The sequence below is a fragment of the Phyllostomus hastatus genome, unplaced genomic scaffold (genome assembly GCF_019186645.2).
Source record: "Phyllostomus hastatus isolate PE091 unplaced genomic scaffold, TTU_PhHast_1.1 phas_contig_210, whole genome shotgun sequence".
Taxonomy (NCBI): Eukaryota; Metazoa; Chordata; class Mammalia; order Chiroptera; family Phyllostomidae; genus Phyllostomus; species Phyllostomus hastatus.
Window position 1 is genome coordinate 34,474,371 of NW_025333737.1, and position 19,083 is coordinate 34,493,453.

Here is a 19,083-nt window from a genome sequence, read left to right on the forward strand (position 1 = left end):
TTTACGGACTCTTGTCCACACGTTTGCCCATCATGACCGGTGATTTGTGAGCGCACCTGCCCGCACCGTGCTGAGTGCTCAGCAGTTTTGACCAAAAACCGCATGACCTTGTGCCCCACTCTCCCCAGTCACCTGATCTCTCCCTGAGCACTTCCTTGCAGTTTCCCCAGATGAAAAAAATTGTCAACGGTAAAGGTTTGGTCAATGCAGAAGAGGTGAAACAAAAAATGGCTGTAACACAAAAAGGCCTCAAGTTGACGAGTTCAGGAACGCTTTGGTCCAAGTGGAAAAAACACCTGGACAGGCTCATGGCATCAGATGGAGAGGGCTTCGACGGTGACAGAAGTTTTACTTTTAACATGTAAGGATAAACACACGGTCATTTATAAATTCCGGGATTATTTGTTTCCCCTTCAGATGTTTGGGAGGAAACTGGAAGTCCACGGGAAGAAGTATGTCTGACAACTTCAACATTTTTGTAAAAGTGCACAGAACGCGGGCAGACACGGAGCACTGCCGAGGTCTGGCAGAGGCAGGTCCCTAAACACTCCGAGACTGAAATCACTGCGTGTGTCTCTGAGCCCAGTTCAGCTGAGGTAGGAACCAAGAGCTTAAACGTTTGCACATGTTCACAAGTTAAACACACACGACTTACATGACCAGTGAGCAAAGAAAATGATTAGAATAGAAACGTTTAAATCTTTTGACTAAACAGAAAGAGAAAGCACTATAAATATAAATATGGGGCAGAGCTTAAGCAGCACAGCAGTCTGTTGCAGACACCAGCCAGCCCCGTCTGCGGACACGCCCCTCCCACAGCAGCAGGGACTCTGCAGATGGAATGCGTGTAAGGCCAAGAGGCGGGGAGAGTCTCGGGGTGGCCCAGGTGGACCCAGGGGAACCCAGCCCCGAGGCCGAGGTTCCAGTCCCCCGGGCGCTCACCTGGGAGGGTGGGAAGCAGCAGAGCTGGGCAGCCAGGTGGCCCTGCCCCCTGGACCCGGGCCTCTCTGAGCATCAAGCCCCAGCTGTGCCCAGGGGCTGACATTGGGCCCAGAACAGGCTCCTTCTCACCTCTGGTCTTGCCTCCTCGTGACCCCACTCCATGCGTCTCCGACATCGCACTGACCACACTGACAATGGTCCCGTCTTTGATCTGTCCCGAGCAGAAGCTCAGGCAGGCAGGTGAGCCGGGTGGAGAGACTGTCCAGAGAGCCTGTCACCCTGGCTTCACTGCCTGTCCCCTCCTGGTATCTGAGCGCTTTAGGGAAGGGGGCTCAGCTCTGGCTACAAGGCACCAGCAGCTGAGGAGGCTCTGAAACAACCCGGTTCCCTGAGCCCCTCCCTCACTGAGAGGCTGTGAGCTGCAGCCCCAGCACCTGAGCTCCTGAAGGTCCCCAGGGTTGGACTGGCTCCTGGGTTCCTCCCCCTGTGTGTGGGGGGCAGAGTCAGGGGGAGGGACGCAGTCCCGACAGGGGAGCTTCTACTCCTTCCGCCCCGACAGAGCAGCGGGGAGTCAGCAGGCCCTTGGTTTCCTTCCACTCAGAGGGTATGGATGCTGGACTGGACGTGTCCCTTCCCCCAGGACTGACCCTCTCTGGGTCCTGCCCAGCCTCAGTGATGCTGGTTCCCGCCCCACTCACCTGGGATGATGAACAGGAGCAGAGGTGGAAGCAGCAACATGGTCCTGGCTCCTCCTTCTCTCCCTGGGGACCATTAAACGCCAATGTCTCCCAAGGACTTGAACGGAGCCCAGAGGGAAACTGCCTCGCTTTGTCCAAATCATTGGTTTTTGTCTTTCTCCTCCACTTCCCTTATTTGATGTCTTCAATTCCTTCCTACTTGCACTAAGTAGCAGAGAAGCAATGTCATCATTGACGAGTGTATGACAGATGTGTCTCAATGACTTGGGTGAAGCAAAGCATCCAGGCCTCGCCAGGGCTCCGCTTGCCCACGGGAGTGCACGGAGCTGAGAAGGTGTCACAAGCACACGGGACAGGACGTCCGGTGGGGCCACACAGAGGAGCCCAGAGCTCGGGGCCCAGGGAGCAGGGGAGGCACCCCCACTTTGGGGAGGACGCAGCACTGAGGGCTGACACCCAGCCTGGCAGCAGGAACAGTCCTGTCCCCAAACTATCTGCAGGCAGCCCCTCCACAGGGCGGCTCAGACCCCCTCCCACCCCATTCCCTGCCCCTCCCTCCAGACAGCCTCCCCCCTGCCCTGAGTCTCTCTGAAGCACCCAAGCCCAGTCCGTCCTGCTCTCAGGAGCCAAAACACTGACCTCCTTTTGTTCTCACACATTCACACACACTCACACTCTCCCTCCCCTTCAAACACAGGGTCTCAGGCCCATTGATTTAGGAAGAGAGACGGGGACCCCGACCTCCCTTCCCTAGTACTATGTCCACATGATGCACGAGGGAAGAGCTCCACTTGGACCAATGTCACTGTAACGTGGACCTCAGGGTCAACTCCGGCTCCCAGCCCCACACCCGCAGACGGCTGCAACATCGTGCCCGGGCACCTCTGTGGCGGCTGGGAGCAGAGCCGGCACACAGACTGGTGTGCTGACCAGGCCCTGCCAAACGAGGGCTGCACACCAGCCACCAGAGCCGCAGGCAGCTCCCTCCACCTCCCAGCTCCGTCCCTGGGGAGCTGAAGCTCACGAGGTCCTTTTGATCAAAGGCAGCATTTCAATACATGCACACAGAGGAGGCAGAGTCACAAGATTTATTACTTACAGATCTGGGAATGAGGTGCTGGGGAGGTGGCAATTAGCCAGGCAAAGGGCCGTCCTCTGTCCCAGGTCCCGGGAGCAAAGGACAGAGCAGGGTAGCAAGCACCTGTTACTTATGAAATGGTGGGGGTGAAGGTCGTTAACTTTTCACGGCTTCAACTCAGTGGCTATTTTAAAAGGTGCCCTGGGAGAAGCAAAGCAGGGTGTTAGGGCAGGAATCCTTAGTTCGAGTCTTCAGCTGAATGGCCAGCCTCTGGGTGTGGGCAGGGTGGTCTCACTGCAGAACGCAGGGCAGCGACTCAGAGAAATGCATGGGTATTCTCTCAGGTTGGTGTTTAGTCGTGCACGGCCACGGTGAACATGCGCTCCTCCGGCCTGATGTACACAGCGCTCCTCTTCGCCTTTGCCTCCGGGCCAGGGCTCTGGACGAGGACGGCGCAGCTGCTCCCCTCGGCGCCCTCACACCACCGCTGCACGTGCGCCTCCCACCGCTGGTCGTAGCGGCACTGCGCCACCACTGCCCCAGGAGAGAGTAGAGGGAAGGAGACAAAGAAGGAAGGAAAAATGAATGGAGCAGGAAATGCACACACAACAGAGAAGATACACAAAACCTCCAACTCCTATTTTCTTTTTAATGCCCTGGCAAGATGCTCATGACAGAAAGAGACAAGCTTAAAACACCCAATAATGGGAATGAAGGGGGACACCACCACACACCTTGCATGTATATTAAAAAAGACTAAGGAAGATAATATAATAAGAGGAAAAGATAATAAAAGGATATCGAAACAAGTTTACGTCAATGTGGTTGAGATTCAGATGGAATAAATTCCCAGAAAAATAAGGTACCAGAATTAGCACAGAAAGAAATAGAAAACACAAATAATCCTACATCTAAATGAACCAAATCCATTATTAAAGTCCTCCCAAAAAGAAAATGCCAGGTCTATGCAGCTTTAATAGTGTCCTGGATTCCAGCCAACAGGGAGGCATAGGTAGACACACAGTGCCCCCTCGCACAACCAGAAGAAAGAGAGCCACAAATATAAAAACAAAAAACAAGCAGAACTCCCAGGAAATGGAACTATACGGAAGTCCAACAACCAAAGAGTTAAAGAAGAAACGTGCATCCAGACTGGTAGGAGGGGCAGACATGGGCAGCTGGGTGGAGAGGACACATGGCAAGGTGGTGGCTGGAGGACCAGGAGGTCCCACATTTGCGTGCAGATAAACCAGGAGGGAAAACTGGGGAGCAAGACACACCACACAACCCAGGGTTCCAGCGCCAGAAAAGAAAGCTTTAAAACCTCTGGCTGTAAAGATTCGTGTGAATGCAGTGGCAGGAGAAACTCCCAGCCTCACAGGAGAGTTCATTGGAGACACCCACAGGGTCCTTGAATGTACACAAACCCACCCACCTGGGAATCAGCACCAGAAAGGCCCAATTTGCTTGTGGGTATCAGGGAAAGTGACTGAAAGTGAGACCAGAGTCAAGCAAGTGACCTACGGACATTGTTCCCTCGCAGACCCCTCCCCCACACACAGCCTCACAACACAGTGATGTGGTTGCCCCGCCCTGGTAAATACCTAAGGCTCCGCCCTTCACAGCATAACAGTCGGGCCAAGACAAAAATAAATATGGCCCTAATGAAAGCATAGAGCAAAACTCCAGAAGAGAACTAAGTGACATAGAAATAGCCAACCTATCTCATGCAGAGTTCAAAACACTGGTAATCAGGATGCTCACACAAATGGTTGAGTGTGGTAGGAAAATACAGGAAAAAGTGAAGGGTATGTGAAGTGAAATAAAGGAAAATATACGGGGAAGCAAGAGTGAAAGGAAGAAGAATAAACATTCAACCAGAACAGAATGAAGAAACAAGAATTCAAAAAAAATTAGTGGAGGCTTAGGAACCTGCAGGACAGCTTTAAATGTTCCAACATCCGAATCATGGGCGTGCCAGCAGGAGAAGAGGAAGAGCAAGAAATTGAAAATTTTTTGAAAAAATAACGAACAAGAACTTCCCCAATCCGGCAAAGGAAAAGACTTCTATGAAGTCCAAGAAGCTCAGAGAGTCCCAAAATAGTTGGACCCAAGGAAGCACCAGCAACACATATTATAAGTACATTACCGAAAATTAAAGATAAGAGAGAATCTTAAAAGCAGCAAGAGAAAAAGAGACAGCTACCTACAAAGCAGTTCCCATAAGACTATCAGCTGATTTCTCAAAAGAAGCCATACAGGCGAGAAAGCACTGGAAAGAAGTATTTGAAGCCATGAGAGGCAAGGACCTACATCCAAGATTACTCTATCCAGCAGAGCTTTCATTTAGAATGGAAGGGCAGATAAAGTGCTTCCCAGATAAGGTCAAGTTAATGGAGTTCATCTTCCCCAAGTCCTTATTATATGAAATGTTAAAGGGACTTATCTAACAAAAAGAAGAAGACCAAAACTACAAACAGTAAAATAACAACAAATTCACAACTATCAACAACTGAACCTAGAAAAGAAAAGAAAGACAAACTAAGCAAACAACTAGAACAGGAACAGAGTCACAATAATGGAGATCACGTGGAGGGTTATCAGTGGGGAGAAGGAGGAGTAGAATGGGGGAAATGGTACAGGAGTAAGTAGCATAGATGGCAGGTACAAAATAGACAGGGGGAGGTTAAGAATAGCATAGGAAATGGAAGCCAAAGAACTTCTGCGCACGACCCATGGACATGAACTAAGGTGGGGGAAAGTGGGTGGGAGGGGGGTGCAGGGCAGAGGGGAATAAAGGGGAGACAAAAAAAATGGGACAGCTGTAGAAGCATAATCAATACAATATACTTTTTTAAGAAAGAGTTTCCTAAACATTTAAGGAAGGAGTGTTTATCATACAAAAAATTCTGAAGCAGAAAAAGAAGAGCAAGCCCAAGTGCAGGGAGTGAGAACAGCATAATCGTGGTGCCCAAGCTGAGCAGGGTGGGCAGGAGAGAAATACTACGGACAAACATCGCCCGTGAGCATGAGCACAAGGGTCTGAAACAAAACCTCAGCAAGATGAGCCCGGAAACACAGAAGAAGCATAATGAATTATGACCAAGTCCGGTTTATGCCAAGGACACAAAATTGTCAGGCCATTACAAAATCAAGAGTGTAATGAGTATACCACATTAACAGTGTAAAAAGGATTAATCATGTGGTCATTGGAATAGACACAGAAATGAGGATTGGATAGAATGCAACAGCCCTTTGACTTGGAGGCCTTGCTAGACCCTGAGGTTAGCCACTGCTCCCCCCATAGTGCGGGGCCTCTTTGCCCCAGAGATCAGGAATGGAACCAGGGACGGGATCAGCACCTATGAGTCCCACCTCCAAACTCCTCAAACTGAGGGACACCTGCACAGAAGCTATCCCAGGACAGTACTAGAAGGAACTGGGATCTCTGGGTCCCACCAAGGAGGGTCCCTATGGCCCCCAGGCTGCACCGGGGGCCGTCACCATGATCTCTCTGGGCAACAGGTCGGGCCCGAAGCTGGGCAGAGAAGCTCAGTGGCCCAGAGAGGCCTGGCCCCGTCCTGGAGGAGCCCCGGAGCCCGAGGGCCGCTAAAAGAAGCCCTGCCCCTCCAAGCCCACGTGAGCAGCGGGGCCCATGAGACCTCAGGACTCAACCACCCTCTGGGACAGTTCCCTCTGAGTGAGCACAGTCCCTGCCAGGGACCTCAGGGACCAGGACAGAGCAGGCCCTGAAGTCACACAGCCACACACACATACTCTCTTACCTGGGCCAACGGCCACTTTAACTGTGACGCCATGGTCAGCTCCGCTTTTTTCAATCCCACACCAGTAAGTGTCTGTATCCTCCTGCCTCAGCTTCTCCATGGTCACAGTGATCGTGTGGGTGGTCTGATTGTCCCTGATGAACACACGGTCCTCCCTCACCCCCCACTCTGATCCCGTGGTTCTAACAAGGATCTCGCATTCACTCCACGCAGCTCCTCGACACCAGTACTTCACGTGCTTCTCCCACCCTGGGACATAGCGACACTGCACGGTCAGCAAGCCCTGCTCAGGGCCACTCACTTCTTCTGGACCCATGATGTCAGCTGCTGAGCCTGGAAAACACAAACCCATGTGCCTGTCACCTCTGCCCCGACCCCCACACTAAAGACAGAGCCGCAACCTCCTGCACGGTGACAGCCCCAGTAAGTCCACGTGCCTGGTGAGCGGCAGAGAGTCCAGGGGGGAATCACCTTCCTCGAGACAGACGTTTGTCCTTCAAACTCCCACTGCGTCACAGCCGCCTCCAAAATCCCGTAAGAGCACAGCCCCAGATCTCAGAGACACGATGTGGACACTGAGCAGTAACAGCTTCTGACAATTCACCCCTCCCCCTCCCTGTGGCCAAGAAATTTCCATGTCCCCTCAGTGTCCCTTGGCTCCCACGTCTGTGTTAAACTGGTCTCCTGGGGAGGAAGCAGCAGAGGACCCATGTCCGCAGGAGGGGGGTCGTGCCTGACTGTGCCCGTGACCTTGGAGGTCCGGCTGGGGCACCTGCCGCACCTGGCTGTGCAGAGGATGGCCCAGGTGGTGCTGATGGGTCCTGTGGGTCCAGATGCCCCCCCGAGGAGCGTCTTTGAAACTGACCTGGGTGGTGACACCAACTGTGGAACTCACATGACACGATCCCATTTTCTCCACCGAATTACTTTGATTTCTTTGTCAAAAACTAAATATGGGAGTTCTTTACGGACTGTCCGTTCTGACCCATTGACCCCTTGTCTCTCCTGCCGACCCACGCGGCCCTGGCCGCTGTGGCTTTACAGGAAGGCAGGTGGATTGAGCAAAGCTTTCCTCATCGTATACGTTCTGGTTCTTTTTAAAAATTTCCTCATCTTTGAAAGAGTCAGGATTTAGAGACATGTTTCTTTACGGTAAGAGAAACGACACTGAACACAATGAAACAGGACAACAGTCACCAGGCCTCAGTGACAGACCCTGGGACGTCGTGTGGCCCTCGGCAATGAGGAGGGCAGGGGCCCTTGACCCTGGACAGACCCTTGGGCTTCGTATCCCACCTCAGTGATGGTAGTTCCCAAAGCCCCGCCCACTCACCTGGGACGAGGAGCAGGAGGAGAGATGGGAGCAGCCACATGGTCCTGGCGCCGCGTTCTCTCCCTGGGGACCCTCAGACTCCAGTGACCTCCAGGACTGAACAGAGCCCAGAGGGAAAGTGCCTTTGATTTGCCTGAATCATTACATTTTGTTTCCCTTCTCCACTTCCCTCATTGTCGTCCTCGGTTACTTCCTTGTTTCATTCATTAGGACAAAAGCAGTGTCATCACTTATGAGTGGACCACTGATGCATCTTCAATGATTTGGGGGAAGCAAAGCGTCCAGGCCCGGCCAGGGCTCATCTCACCCTTGTGAGGAGCTTAGAAGGGGGGCCAGCACACGGGGTGGGGGATGGGTGGTGGGGCCGCACAGAGGAGCTCCGAGCCCGGGTCCCAGGGAGCGAGGGAGACGCGCTGGGTGTGCACCTGGGGAGGACGCAGCGCTCAGGGCTGACACCCAGCCTGGCAGCAGGAGCAGTCCCGTCCCCAACCTGCCTCCAGGCTGCCCCACTGCAGGGCACAGGGGGTCTCAGACCCCTTCCCGCCCTGGCCCCCTGCCCCTCCCTCTGGACAGCTTCCACCCAGTCCTGAGTCACCCTGAAGCAGAGACTGTGATGAGGACCTGATGAAAAAGTAACGGCATGTTGTATTCATGCTCCTTTTGTCTCGGATGGGTGTTTCCCCACCAAATCTTTGCACGTTTCACTGCCTGTGGGCTCTTGGCAAACTGACTTCCATGGAAACGAGTTCCTCCACTGACCCCCAAGTGCCTGTCCCTCCCCTCTCCCCGCTCCCTTCAGAAGGCCCCCTCTTTCCTTCCTGTCGCCTGTCCACTTTCTCTCCAAATGAATTCTCTGTGTCTCTGTTTTAGTATCCATGTTCCATATTTGTGAATTTTGTTCTGCCTTTGGGGGGGTTCTATTTTGTGTTTTTGCTTTTTCCTCCAACCCTCAGATGAAGTATTTATTTTAGAGGTGATGTATTTTTGCAAAAGCTCCTTATTTTTGGTTCTCTGATTGCTGATGTTCTCACCTCTCCTGTTCCCCGAATTACATCTCCTGACCGCACGCTCAGTATCAGTCCGGTTCGGTTTGCTCATTCTCCCCCGCGCCCCGGCCCTTCCCCAGTGTCTGATATTTCTTGGTTATCTGGTTGTAACTGATGCAAGACAGCAGTGGCTGAGATCTGTGAGCAAGTGGGAGCAAAATAATATGCAAAACGATGTGCTTTACTGTGTCAAACACTCGGAGTCCTCCATCTTTTCTGACTTCAGGTGTGTTGGAAGGCGAGCGGGCAGACAGGCGGTGTCCACACTGCGGAACGGAGAGGACAGGAGCTGGGCTCCAGCCCCGTCCCCCGCGGCCAGGCCTCCCTGCTTTACTGAGTTACAGAACGGTCTGACGCCTTGTTCTCCGGCTGACGCCTGTCCACAGACATTTATTTGGGGGACACATCAGCACCCATGAGTCTGGAGAAATGCTGCAACCTGTTCCCCATTTCTGGTCCCGCTTCTCACCCACGCCTGCTGACCGTGAGTTCAAAGCTCCCCTGAGTTCTCACAGGAAGGTGGGTTAGAAGCAGGAGTTCGGAAATGCAAGATATTTTACTTGCCCTTTGCCCAGAAGGTCATGTCTGGCACGTGCCAGACCACCGACCCCCAAACTTCTGACGCCTCAGGTCCCTGAATCTGGGCAGGCTCAGCACCCGGTCTCCGGGAGCCCGCGCGGTTGCTTGCCTCTCGTTTCCAAGTGCAGCCAACGTGACGGCTTCAGCGCAGCGGACAAACGAAGCTCTGAGCCGTGTGCAGACTGCGCAGGCTCCTTCCCACGGCACTCCGACGGAGGGGAGAGGGTCGCAGAGTCCCGGGCCAGACCCAGGCAGTACGCAGTGCTGCGGGCTGCGGGCTGCCACCTGCCTCTGTTCCTGCTTCCTGGGGGGGTACTGAGGGGGATACATTGGCCGGGTCCCATGACACACCAGCTGTGTTCATCGACTCTGCCAAAGTCCTCGCCGTGGAAGCCGAGTCTGCCACGTGGCTGCTCCCTGGTTAAGTCCTCGCCAGCCCGTTGTCATGGCAAGGAAAGGGCAGATGTTCTTTCTTGCTGAACTCTGTGGGGGTGGCGCTAATCTGTGGTTTTCTCAGCAGATGGGACTGATGTTTCTGATTTACTCTCTCGGTCACAGCACAGGCCGGTTCCAGGGGCTCCACTCACTCGTCCCCAGTACCATCACTCTGACCTCACGGCCCAGGCGGTCGGCACGACAACCGTGCAGGGTGCTGGGGTGTCCGCTTCTCTTTTGTTACCAGAAGCCGAGGGTATGACTGCCGAGTCAGGTCTCCTGCCTCGAGGTCTTGATCTTGCCTCTTGTTCTAGGAGTCGTCACCACTGGTCCCCAGGGTCGGAGCCCTCAGAACCTGCTACCCGGTCCTGCGCTGACACCCACCATGCCCCAGGTCGGTACGTGCTCCCACCCGCCTCTGCTGTCCTGGAGTTCCAGCCGCCCCCTCGATCCTATGCACCGGGGGACGCAGCGGCACCCCTGCCTTGCCCCAGAGCAGACCGAAAGGCTCTATGGAGCCTGAGGTAATGCTCGCCTCCCCTAACCAGCACATTTCTTGTTTTCCTCACAAATGGAGTGGCCTCTGGGACGTCCCAAGGGTCACACACGTGGGCTGGGTTTTCGGGTCAAGTGTAACTACTCCATTTCAGCTCACTCAGTTCTTCAGGCTTGAACCCTTCTCCTGCACCCTGCCCCAGCCCTCTGGCATCTTTGCTTCTGTTAACGTGGGTGCCCCTTCTAGGTACCGCCCTCCCCCAGCATGCACTGCTACCAGTCTCCTGGGCTTTGCAAGTGTGCTGAGTGCCCTGTGGTGACCAGCTCTTCCTCCTTCAGCCTTATATTCCAGCATGTGATCAGCTCCTGGAGACTCACCCCAAGCTCACTCTTCTGGTTCCACCAGGACTCATTAGTGTCCTCTCCCCTTCGTAGGCCAGCATGTCCCTAGGTGGGCCACGCTGACCCTTAACCTCAGTACTGGTCTGACGTCAGGGGGAGCATTGGGGGCGGAGTCTGTGGTAGAGCCCCCAGTCTGAGCGGGGTCCTGCTTCAGCTCAGACTCCTGTGTAGTCATCAACTTGGGACCCACTGTCCCCTCACAAGGGGATGGAGCCACTTCCGCAGACCAGAGGGCTCAGGGGAATGGGGACAAGGGTCAGAAGCTGAAGGGCATCCACACATGTGCCTCCCTCTTCTCTCCCGGGAAGCACTTGGCAGAAAGTACTTGCTGAGGCTGGAAATTTAAACTCGGCTGAAGTTTTGCTTATCTCTCTTTTTTAAAACAGATTTTATTCATTTACTTTTAGAGAGGGGAAGGAAGGGAAATAGAATTATCAATGTGTGCCTGCCTCTCACATGCCCCCTACTGGGGACCTGGCCAGCAACCCAGGCAAGGGCCCTGACTGGGAATTGAACTGTGACCCTTTGATTTGCAGGCTGGCGCTCCATCCACTGAGGCACACCAGCCAGGGCAGGCTTCTGTTACAATTACGTCCTCATCTGATCTACAGAGCAACTGTTCTTTCTAATAAAGGAAACGAGGGCCCCTTTGAGTGCTACCAAGGAGGGAACATGGTTGTTCACCAAAGGCACAGGCTGAAAGGTTCACAGCCTCGCTGGGCACTGGGTCAACGGTAGAACGGATGTTGGTGTACTGGTGTATTCACACGCTGGAACATTATGTCACCATCAGAATAAACACACACATGCAGACGCAACCACACCGTAGCAATGCTGAAGAGTCTCGTAAACACGATGGTTTCCCCAGGGACCAGACAGAAAAGAGTGCAGCTGTGTGATTCATTCGGATAAAGCTGCAAACCAACAGAACAGATGCAGGCGGCCAGGACACAGGAGGGTGCTGGGCAACTCAGGCAGCAGCCACTACAAGGAAGCCCTCCAACACCGTGGCTCCGTGGCCCAAGGCTGGGGAAAACATGGAGGGACTCCCGGGGATGGGCACCTGTTTCCTGGTCTGGGTGCCCTTTGCTCGAGCCTGTTCTGTTTGCACCAAGTTACTGAACTGAGCACTTTTGTGTGGGGACTGGAGGTACGTATTTTACCAGGGAAATCTTTCCCAGCCATTACATATACGTTTATTTTGTTCTTTAAACAGCTGCCTCTTGTTCCCCTGTGTGGCTTCACTGTGATTAACTCCTCCTGCATCCATGGCGGCCGAGGCTGCTTGCAGCTTTTTGCTCTCGCGTTTGACGCCGCAGAATCTGGTTCCAGGTAAGAGGGTCGGCGCACTCTGGGCATCGCTCGTGTTGACTGCAGCTCAGAGCCCAGACAGGATGTGGGGGGGGGGGTCGGGGGCTGTCTGAGGGTTGTGCTGAATGAATGGTGGCGGGAAGACTAGAGAAGCAGCCAGAGGAGTAGCACCATTCTGCTCTGAGTGCTCTGGTTTTGTCTCCTTTTATGTCCCCGCTGTGTGGGCAGGAATGTTGTGGCCACGTCCTGACACTGCACACTCGGCAGGGACCAAAACAGCTCAGGATGAGCAGCGAAGGGAAACTGGAAAGGGAGAAGGAAGGGAGTTCCTGGAGTTTTCTCCGGGTGTGTTTTTCTCTCCCTCCCACCCCCCCTTCCCCCAGCTGGCCCCGGTACAGAAGCTACAACTCCAGCTGGAACTCAGAAGGTGCTGGTCCTGTCTGACCAGGAGACCACGGTGTGAAGACAGGGTGGGAGAACCATTGCATTTCACTGGTCTTTATCCCCCCTCTGCTTGTCCTGGGTGCTGAGCAGCCACAGGAAGCACACAGCAGTTGGGGAGACAAAAGACGGGCTTCCTGCTCAAGGACCAGGAGGGGGAGCAGAAGGCTCTGGAAGCTGGGGGGGGGGCTGCTGGGGGGATCAGGAAGTGGAGGCAGTTTAAGAAAGGGAACCTGGACCTTCTCCCAGACACAGTGTTGGCAGAAGGGATTGTTCCTTTGCAGATCCTGCCCGTGCAGGCACGGGCGGGCACCATACCTGAGTCTCCATCAGCCTGGCTAACGCCATTTCCCCACCCTGATGATTCCCTGAGACTCTACTCAACTTGTGGGCCCACCTAAACTGCTTCTGGGGCTTTCTATACCAACTACCTGTCTTGGCTCCTGCTAGAGACTTTCCTAACATCTCTCAAAGGCCCACAATTCCCAAACAAGCTGCATCTGACCTCCGCATGCCCTGTACATCTTGCTAAGTGGCCCCAGGCCCAGCATTAACAGCAGGTGGGCTCAGTTTGCAGCCTGGACTCTTCTGGGGACCCCAAAGCACAGCACCACTAGCAGATACTTGAAGACTATTTTGTAGCTTATCCCAAATAGCCTGGGCAGGACACAGGCAGGGGCTGGTCTTGGCTTGCATCTTGGCCTCCTGGGAAGCCCCAGGGATGACAGTGCACCTGGTGGCCAGATTCAGAGCATGCCAGAGCACCACCCAACCACATCCTTGAGTGACACTCCAAAAGGGTGGACTCTGTAGGCACCAGAGCCCCACTGCCATGAGTCCTGCTCTGCTGTGTGGGGCCAGCCCCTGCACAGCAGCTTCTGCACTGCAGTCCCTGCCTCTTGTTGTATCCAGTCAGCCTGGCATGGTGTGTGTGTGGGGGGAGGTCCACCCTCTCAGGGACATGCCAGCAGCGTGACTAAAAGAGTAGAGTGCACACAGCCTACATGGGGGCACACCTGGAGTCCCCAGCTTGGGTGAGTAGGGAGGCTGTGCCACTGGGCCCTACAGGACACCTACTGCATACAGCCACCTTACCAAGAATGCAACACATGGCAGCTCTACCTAATACACAGAAACAGGCACAGAAAGGCTCCCAAAATGGGGAGACAAAGAAACATGGCCCCAGTGAAAGAGCAGGAGAAATCTCCAGAAAAGGGACCAAATCAAATGGAGGCAAGCAAACTACCAGATACAGAGTTCAAAACGATGGTTGTAGGGATGCTCAGGGACATAGAGAGAATTTCCACAGCATCAAAAAGGACATGGAAACCACAAAAAAGAACAAGTCACAAATGAAAAATATAGGAACTGAAAAAGAATGCACTAGAAGGAATCAACAGCAGATTAGACAAAGCAGAGGACTGCATCAGCAATCCTGAAAGACAAGGTGTCAGGAAATACCCAATCAGAGCAGCAAAATGAAAAAAAATTAGTGAGGATAGTTTAAGGGAACTACAGACAACATGAACCATATCAATATCCACATTACAGGGGCACCAGAAGACAGAGAGAGCAAGGGGTTGAGAACCTATTTGGAGAAATAATGACTAAACACTTCTCCAACGTGGTGAAGGAAAAAGACACACAAGTCCAGGAAGCACAGAGAGTCGAAAATAAGATGAACCCAAAGAGACCCACACCAAGACACATTATCATTAAAATGCAAAAGGTTACAGACAAAGTGATAACCTTAAAGGCAGCAAGAGAAAAGCAGTTTGTTACCTACAGGGGAGCTCCCATAAGACTGTCAGCTGATTTCTCCACAGAAACTTTACAGGCCAGAAGGGATTGGCAAGAAATATTCAAAGTGATGAAAAGCATGGACCTATAAGCAAGACTACTCTACCCAACAAGGCTATCATTTAAAATCGAAAGCCTCCCAAATAAATAGCTTCCCAGACAAGAAAAAGTTAAAGGAGTTCATCACCACCAAACCAGTATTACAAGAAATGTTAAAGGGCCTTCCTTAAGAAGAAGATTTAAAAAATAAAAAGTAAGAATAATAAAATGGCAATAAATATATATCTATCAACAACTACTTTAAAATACCTTTTTAAGGATTTTATTTATTTATTTTTAGAGAGAGGGGAAGACAGGGAGAAAGGGAGGGAGAGAAACATCACTGTGTGCTTACTTCTTATGTACCCTGTACTGAGGACCTCGCCCACAACCCAGGCCTGTGCCCTGACTGGGAATTGAACCACTGACCCTTTGGTCCACAGGCCAGCACTCAATCCACTGAGCCACACCAGCCAAGGCTCTGTCAAGAACTACTTTAAACACAAATGAATTAAATGCCCCAATCAAAAGACAGGACAGCTGAATGGATGAGAAAACACGACCCTTATAGGTCGTCTACATGAGACTCACTTCAGATTGAAAGACACTCATGGACTAAAGGTAAAATGATGGAAAAAGATATTTTATGAAAATGGACATGGAAAACAAAGCTGGGCTAGCAATACTTATCCCAGACAAAATAGACTTCAAAACAAAGGATATAACAATAGACAAAAGAACCCAGCAATTTCACCTCTGGGTATTTATCCAAAGCAACCTGCAACACCAAATGAAAAAGACACCACTGCAGCATTAGTTCCAGTGGCCAAGGGCAGAAGCAACCCAGGCACCCATCGGTAGATGAGTGGGCGAAGAGCAGGGGCACATGCGCACACTGGAATGCGCCTCGGTCATAGATGAGAATGAGATCTCGCCTCTGCAACAACAGGGACAGACCTAGAGGTGTTTTGCTGAGTTAAAGACGTCAGACAAAGAGAGATAAATGCCATATGACTTGCCTTAGATGTGGGCTTTTAAAAACAAAGTACGTGAACAGCAGAAGCAGACACGTGGATGCAAAGAATGTTTAGCTGGTCGCCAGACGAGATGGGGGTGGGGGGATGGGCGGAGAGGATGAAGGGACTGAGAAGCATGAACTGGTGTTTCTGGAATAGTCATGGGGGCGTGAAGTGCAGAGTGAGGAACATAGTCAATAATGTCGTTGTAACTGTGGGTCCTGTCCCATGGGTGTGACATGTGTCAGGGCTATATAAGTGTCTAATCACGGGGTTGTACACCTGAAGCCACTATAACATTGTATGCCAGCTATAATGGTAAAGAAAAATAATTTTAAAAAAGGAGAGAAAGGGAGCCTGGAACTCCCAGGCTTACCCCAGCAATGCATGCCTGAGGGGACTGAAGACAATCCCCAGGACTGGCCACTGGGTGGCGAACACGGTTCAGGTTTGAATGAGGCCTCAGAGGCTCTGAGAGGAGCTGAGTTTGCAGCCTCACAGCACCTGGCTGTCTGGCCTCAGGGCTTGACCAGCTTGACCGCCCGCCACACAGACACCAATCCACAGTCAAGGACCTCGTGGGGCAGGTGATGGAACTGTTTGGCATGTTTCTAAGGGGGGGTCCATGAACTGAGGCTTGTGTTACAACTCCACAACAAAATGGGTTTTACTGTATGAAAAACTAATTTTACAAAAAACGAAAAAACTTTTCACACTGTACACTTTAAATGTATGCAATTTATTGTATCTCAGTTTTACCTCCATCACTGCTCAGACAGGGAGCTCTGGAGGAGGCCAGCCGCCCCTGTGGTCCTGCCCCTCCCCACCTCATAGATTCTCTCCCTGGGGTCCATCCAATGCCAGTGACCTCCCGGAACTTTAATGGATCCAGAGACATTTTATAATCAATTTTGCCAAATCATTGTTTTTTGTTTCTCTCCTCTGTTTCCCTTCATTGTTATTTCCAGTCACTTTCTCATGTCATTAAGCAGCAGAGAAGAATTGTCTTCCTAGAAAGTATATGACTGATGCATCTTCAATGCCTTGAGGGAAGCAAAGCATCCAGGCCTGGCCAGGGCTCCGGCAGCCCGTGGGAGTGGGAGGAGCTGAGAAGGGGAGCCAGCACACGGGGTGGAGGATGGGGGGCAGGACCACACAGAGGAGCTCAGAGCTCGGGTCCCAGGGAGCAAGGGAGACGCGCTGGGTGTGCACCTGGGGAGGTCGCAGCGCTCAGGGCTGACACCCAGCCTGGCAGCGGGAGCAGTCCCGTCCCCAACCTGCCTCCAGGCTGCCCCACTGCAGGGCACAGGGGGTCTCAGACCCCTTCCTGCCCTGTCCCCTGCCCCTCCCTCTGGACAGCTTCCACCCAGTCCTGAGTCACCCTGAAGCAGAGACCACCATGGGCACATGATGTGAAAGGAGAAGCAGCCTTTCCCCTCAGCCCCAGTTTGTCCTGGGTGGCTCTCCCCACCTCTCTGCGTGTTTCACTGGCTGTGGGTTCCAGGGCGCCGGGGACACTGCTCCTTCCAACCACCTCCCGAGGGACGGTCCCGCACCTGCCCCCTCGTCCTGCAGGAGGTCCCCCCCTCCTCATCGTCACCTGCATCCTCCTCCTCCATATCAGTTTTGCCTCCTTCTTTTTAAAAAAAAATATTTCCACATTCGTGGGGTTTCTCCACTTTTGTAGAGTTCTCTGTTTGCAACTGTTGGAAGAATTGTGACCCCATGTGGGTGGGAGAGCTGAACCCCATCCAACCCAGAGTAAGTCCATGCCAAGCACAAGATTTTGGGGTTCACATCAGACCTGGCACCCGAGATCTTGGGATCATCTCCTGTTGCAAGGGACCCTGCAGGGACGAGCCCTTGTCCTGCTGATCTGTCTGTCCTTCCTGCTGCGCTGTGGCCTCAGCAAGAAGGAAGGACCTGGGCAGCACTGAAGGGGACCCCAGAGCCGGGCCCACAGGCCCGCATCACGGCTCTGGGCGCCCACTAACTGGGTCCTGCGTCCTGAGAGAGGACCACGCTGTCTCTAGAAGCACCGGCCCTGCTGACCACGGTCACTTCATAACAAAAGTGCTTTTCCTTCCGCTTGAGGCTAGTTCGTTCACACAAGACGCCAATGGCCATGGGGGCTACTGGTTCTCATAATGGGGGGTCCCACCTCCCCCAGAGCCCCGCTGAGGCCGGCTCACCCAGAGCACGGCCCCCAGCATGCTCAGGAACACCGGCAGCTTCAGGAAGACCAGGAGCAGGAAGTGGACGCTGCTGAGCAGGGACCTGCGGGGACACAGGGACAGGAGTGAGCTGCCTCCCTGGACCCTCTTCCCAGCTCTCCTCTCCCGGGCTGTGGGTTCCAATAACCCACGTGAGGGCAGGCCTGGGGCCCCAGGGACACTGGCCCCCGCCTCCCCCGACTCTCTTCCCTCATCCTTACTGTGCTCGCCCTTGGGTGTTCTACGGCGGGTGGCGGGGGGGAATGCGGGGGTCCTTCTAAGAGGAGGAGATTAGGACACAGACTCTCACAAGGGGAAACCTTGGAAAGACACGGTGAGAAGACGGCTGTCCCCAATCCCAGGACAGAGGCCTCGGGAGAAGCCAGCCCTGCGACCCAGGGATGCGGACGTCTGGCTCCTGAACCCTCACAGAGATGGTCAGCTGTTCACACCGCCCAGCCTGGGGTGCTGCGTCACGGTGCCCGAGCTGACTGATGCGGGAGCGTCTCTCACTCATCACTGTTCCCTGAACTTTACACAGCATACTCATCTATCTATTAACTAGTTAATGCTATGTGACATGTTAATTATCTCTCCATTGTACATGTCTAGAGGGCAGACCCCTGATCATGTTCTTCATCCCCCATCCCCTGTGTTCCCTAAATCAGTGACGAACATGGGGTGCTCCACAGTTACTCGCTCTGGACATGAATGAGTGACCCATGCAACCCTGATCAAAGACCCTAACTGGTACTCACATCTGATTTTCATTCATCAAATTTAAAAGCTTTTCACTTTTATGTATTAAAACCAGGCCAAAGGAAAGCAACTGTCAACACAGAGGGCAAAGGGGAGAGGGGACAAGGGGTCCCGGGGTCGAGAGACGGGGGAGGTCCCGCAGGGACGGGGCGGGAAGGCCGGGCAGCAGGAGGGTGCAGCAGGGGCAGACACGAAGCCCAGAGGCCGAGGCAGGGGGTTCGGTGGGGGGCGGCTCAGCGCCCAGAAAGCCCCTGAGCTGCGGGGTGGGCAGGGTGCTGGGAGGCAGCAGCCAGGCTCGGGGTCTCCCTCTGTGGAAGGGGAACAGGGGTATCTGCCCTTCCTCCTTAGGAGGGGTCATCGGCGGGTCAAAGCATGAACAGGACAAGGGACAGGAAAGCCCTGTGAGAGCTGCCAGGTGCTCAGGAGACACAGGGGACAGTCACTGTCACTGCTGTGCCATAGCAGTCACTGGGGAGACAGGGCTTCCCAGGCCCTCCCTGTGGTCTCAGGATTTGGGCCAAGGGCCATCCTTGTGTCCCCATGACCCCCGAGCCCCCACACCCAACATGCCCTCTGCCCTGACACCTGCTCGTCCATGTCCCACACTCTCAGCTGCACAGGGACACTCCCACGTCTATGTGACCAGACTCAACACAGTGCTGGTGACACAGGACTTCACTCGGTACAGTGGGATGGATGCATGAGTGAGAA

General features: G+C 53.5%; 2 protein-coding genes across 7 annotated transcripts in view; both read right to left on the bottom strand.

Annotated features, from left to right (window-relative positions):
* CD300LF (CD300 molecule like family member f) overlaps positions 1–19,083 on the bottom strand; it is a 125,593-nt gene that overhangs the window by 18,410 nt on the left and 88,100 nt on the right. Inside the window, exon 1 of one of the 6 annotated variants that reach the window (XM_045837245.1) lies at positions 1,641–1,683. The exons of the other annotated variants lie outside the window; for them this stretch is intronic. Coding sequence (XP_045693201.1) covers positions 1,641–1,680 — 40 coding nt within the window. The 5' untranslated portion in view covers positions 1,681–1,683. Of the gene's footprint in view, positions 1–1,640; positions 1,684–19,083 lie in introns of those variants that run through there. 6 annotated transcript variants of the gene reach the window in all.
* LOC123817532 (CMRF35-like molecule 7) lies at positions 2,714–7,970 on the bottom strand. The gene is made up of 3 exons (XM_045837256.1): positions 7,837–7,970; positions 6,504–6,836; positions 2,714–3,252 (listed from the first exon to the last, which is right to left on the bottom strand). The coding sequence occupies exons 1-3, from the start codon at positions 7,874–7,876 to the stop codon at positions 3,071–3,073; spliced, it is 555 nt and encodes a 184-aa protein (XP_045693212.1). The 5' UTR covers positions 7,877–7,970; the 3' UTR covers positions 2,714–3,070.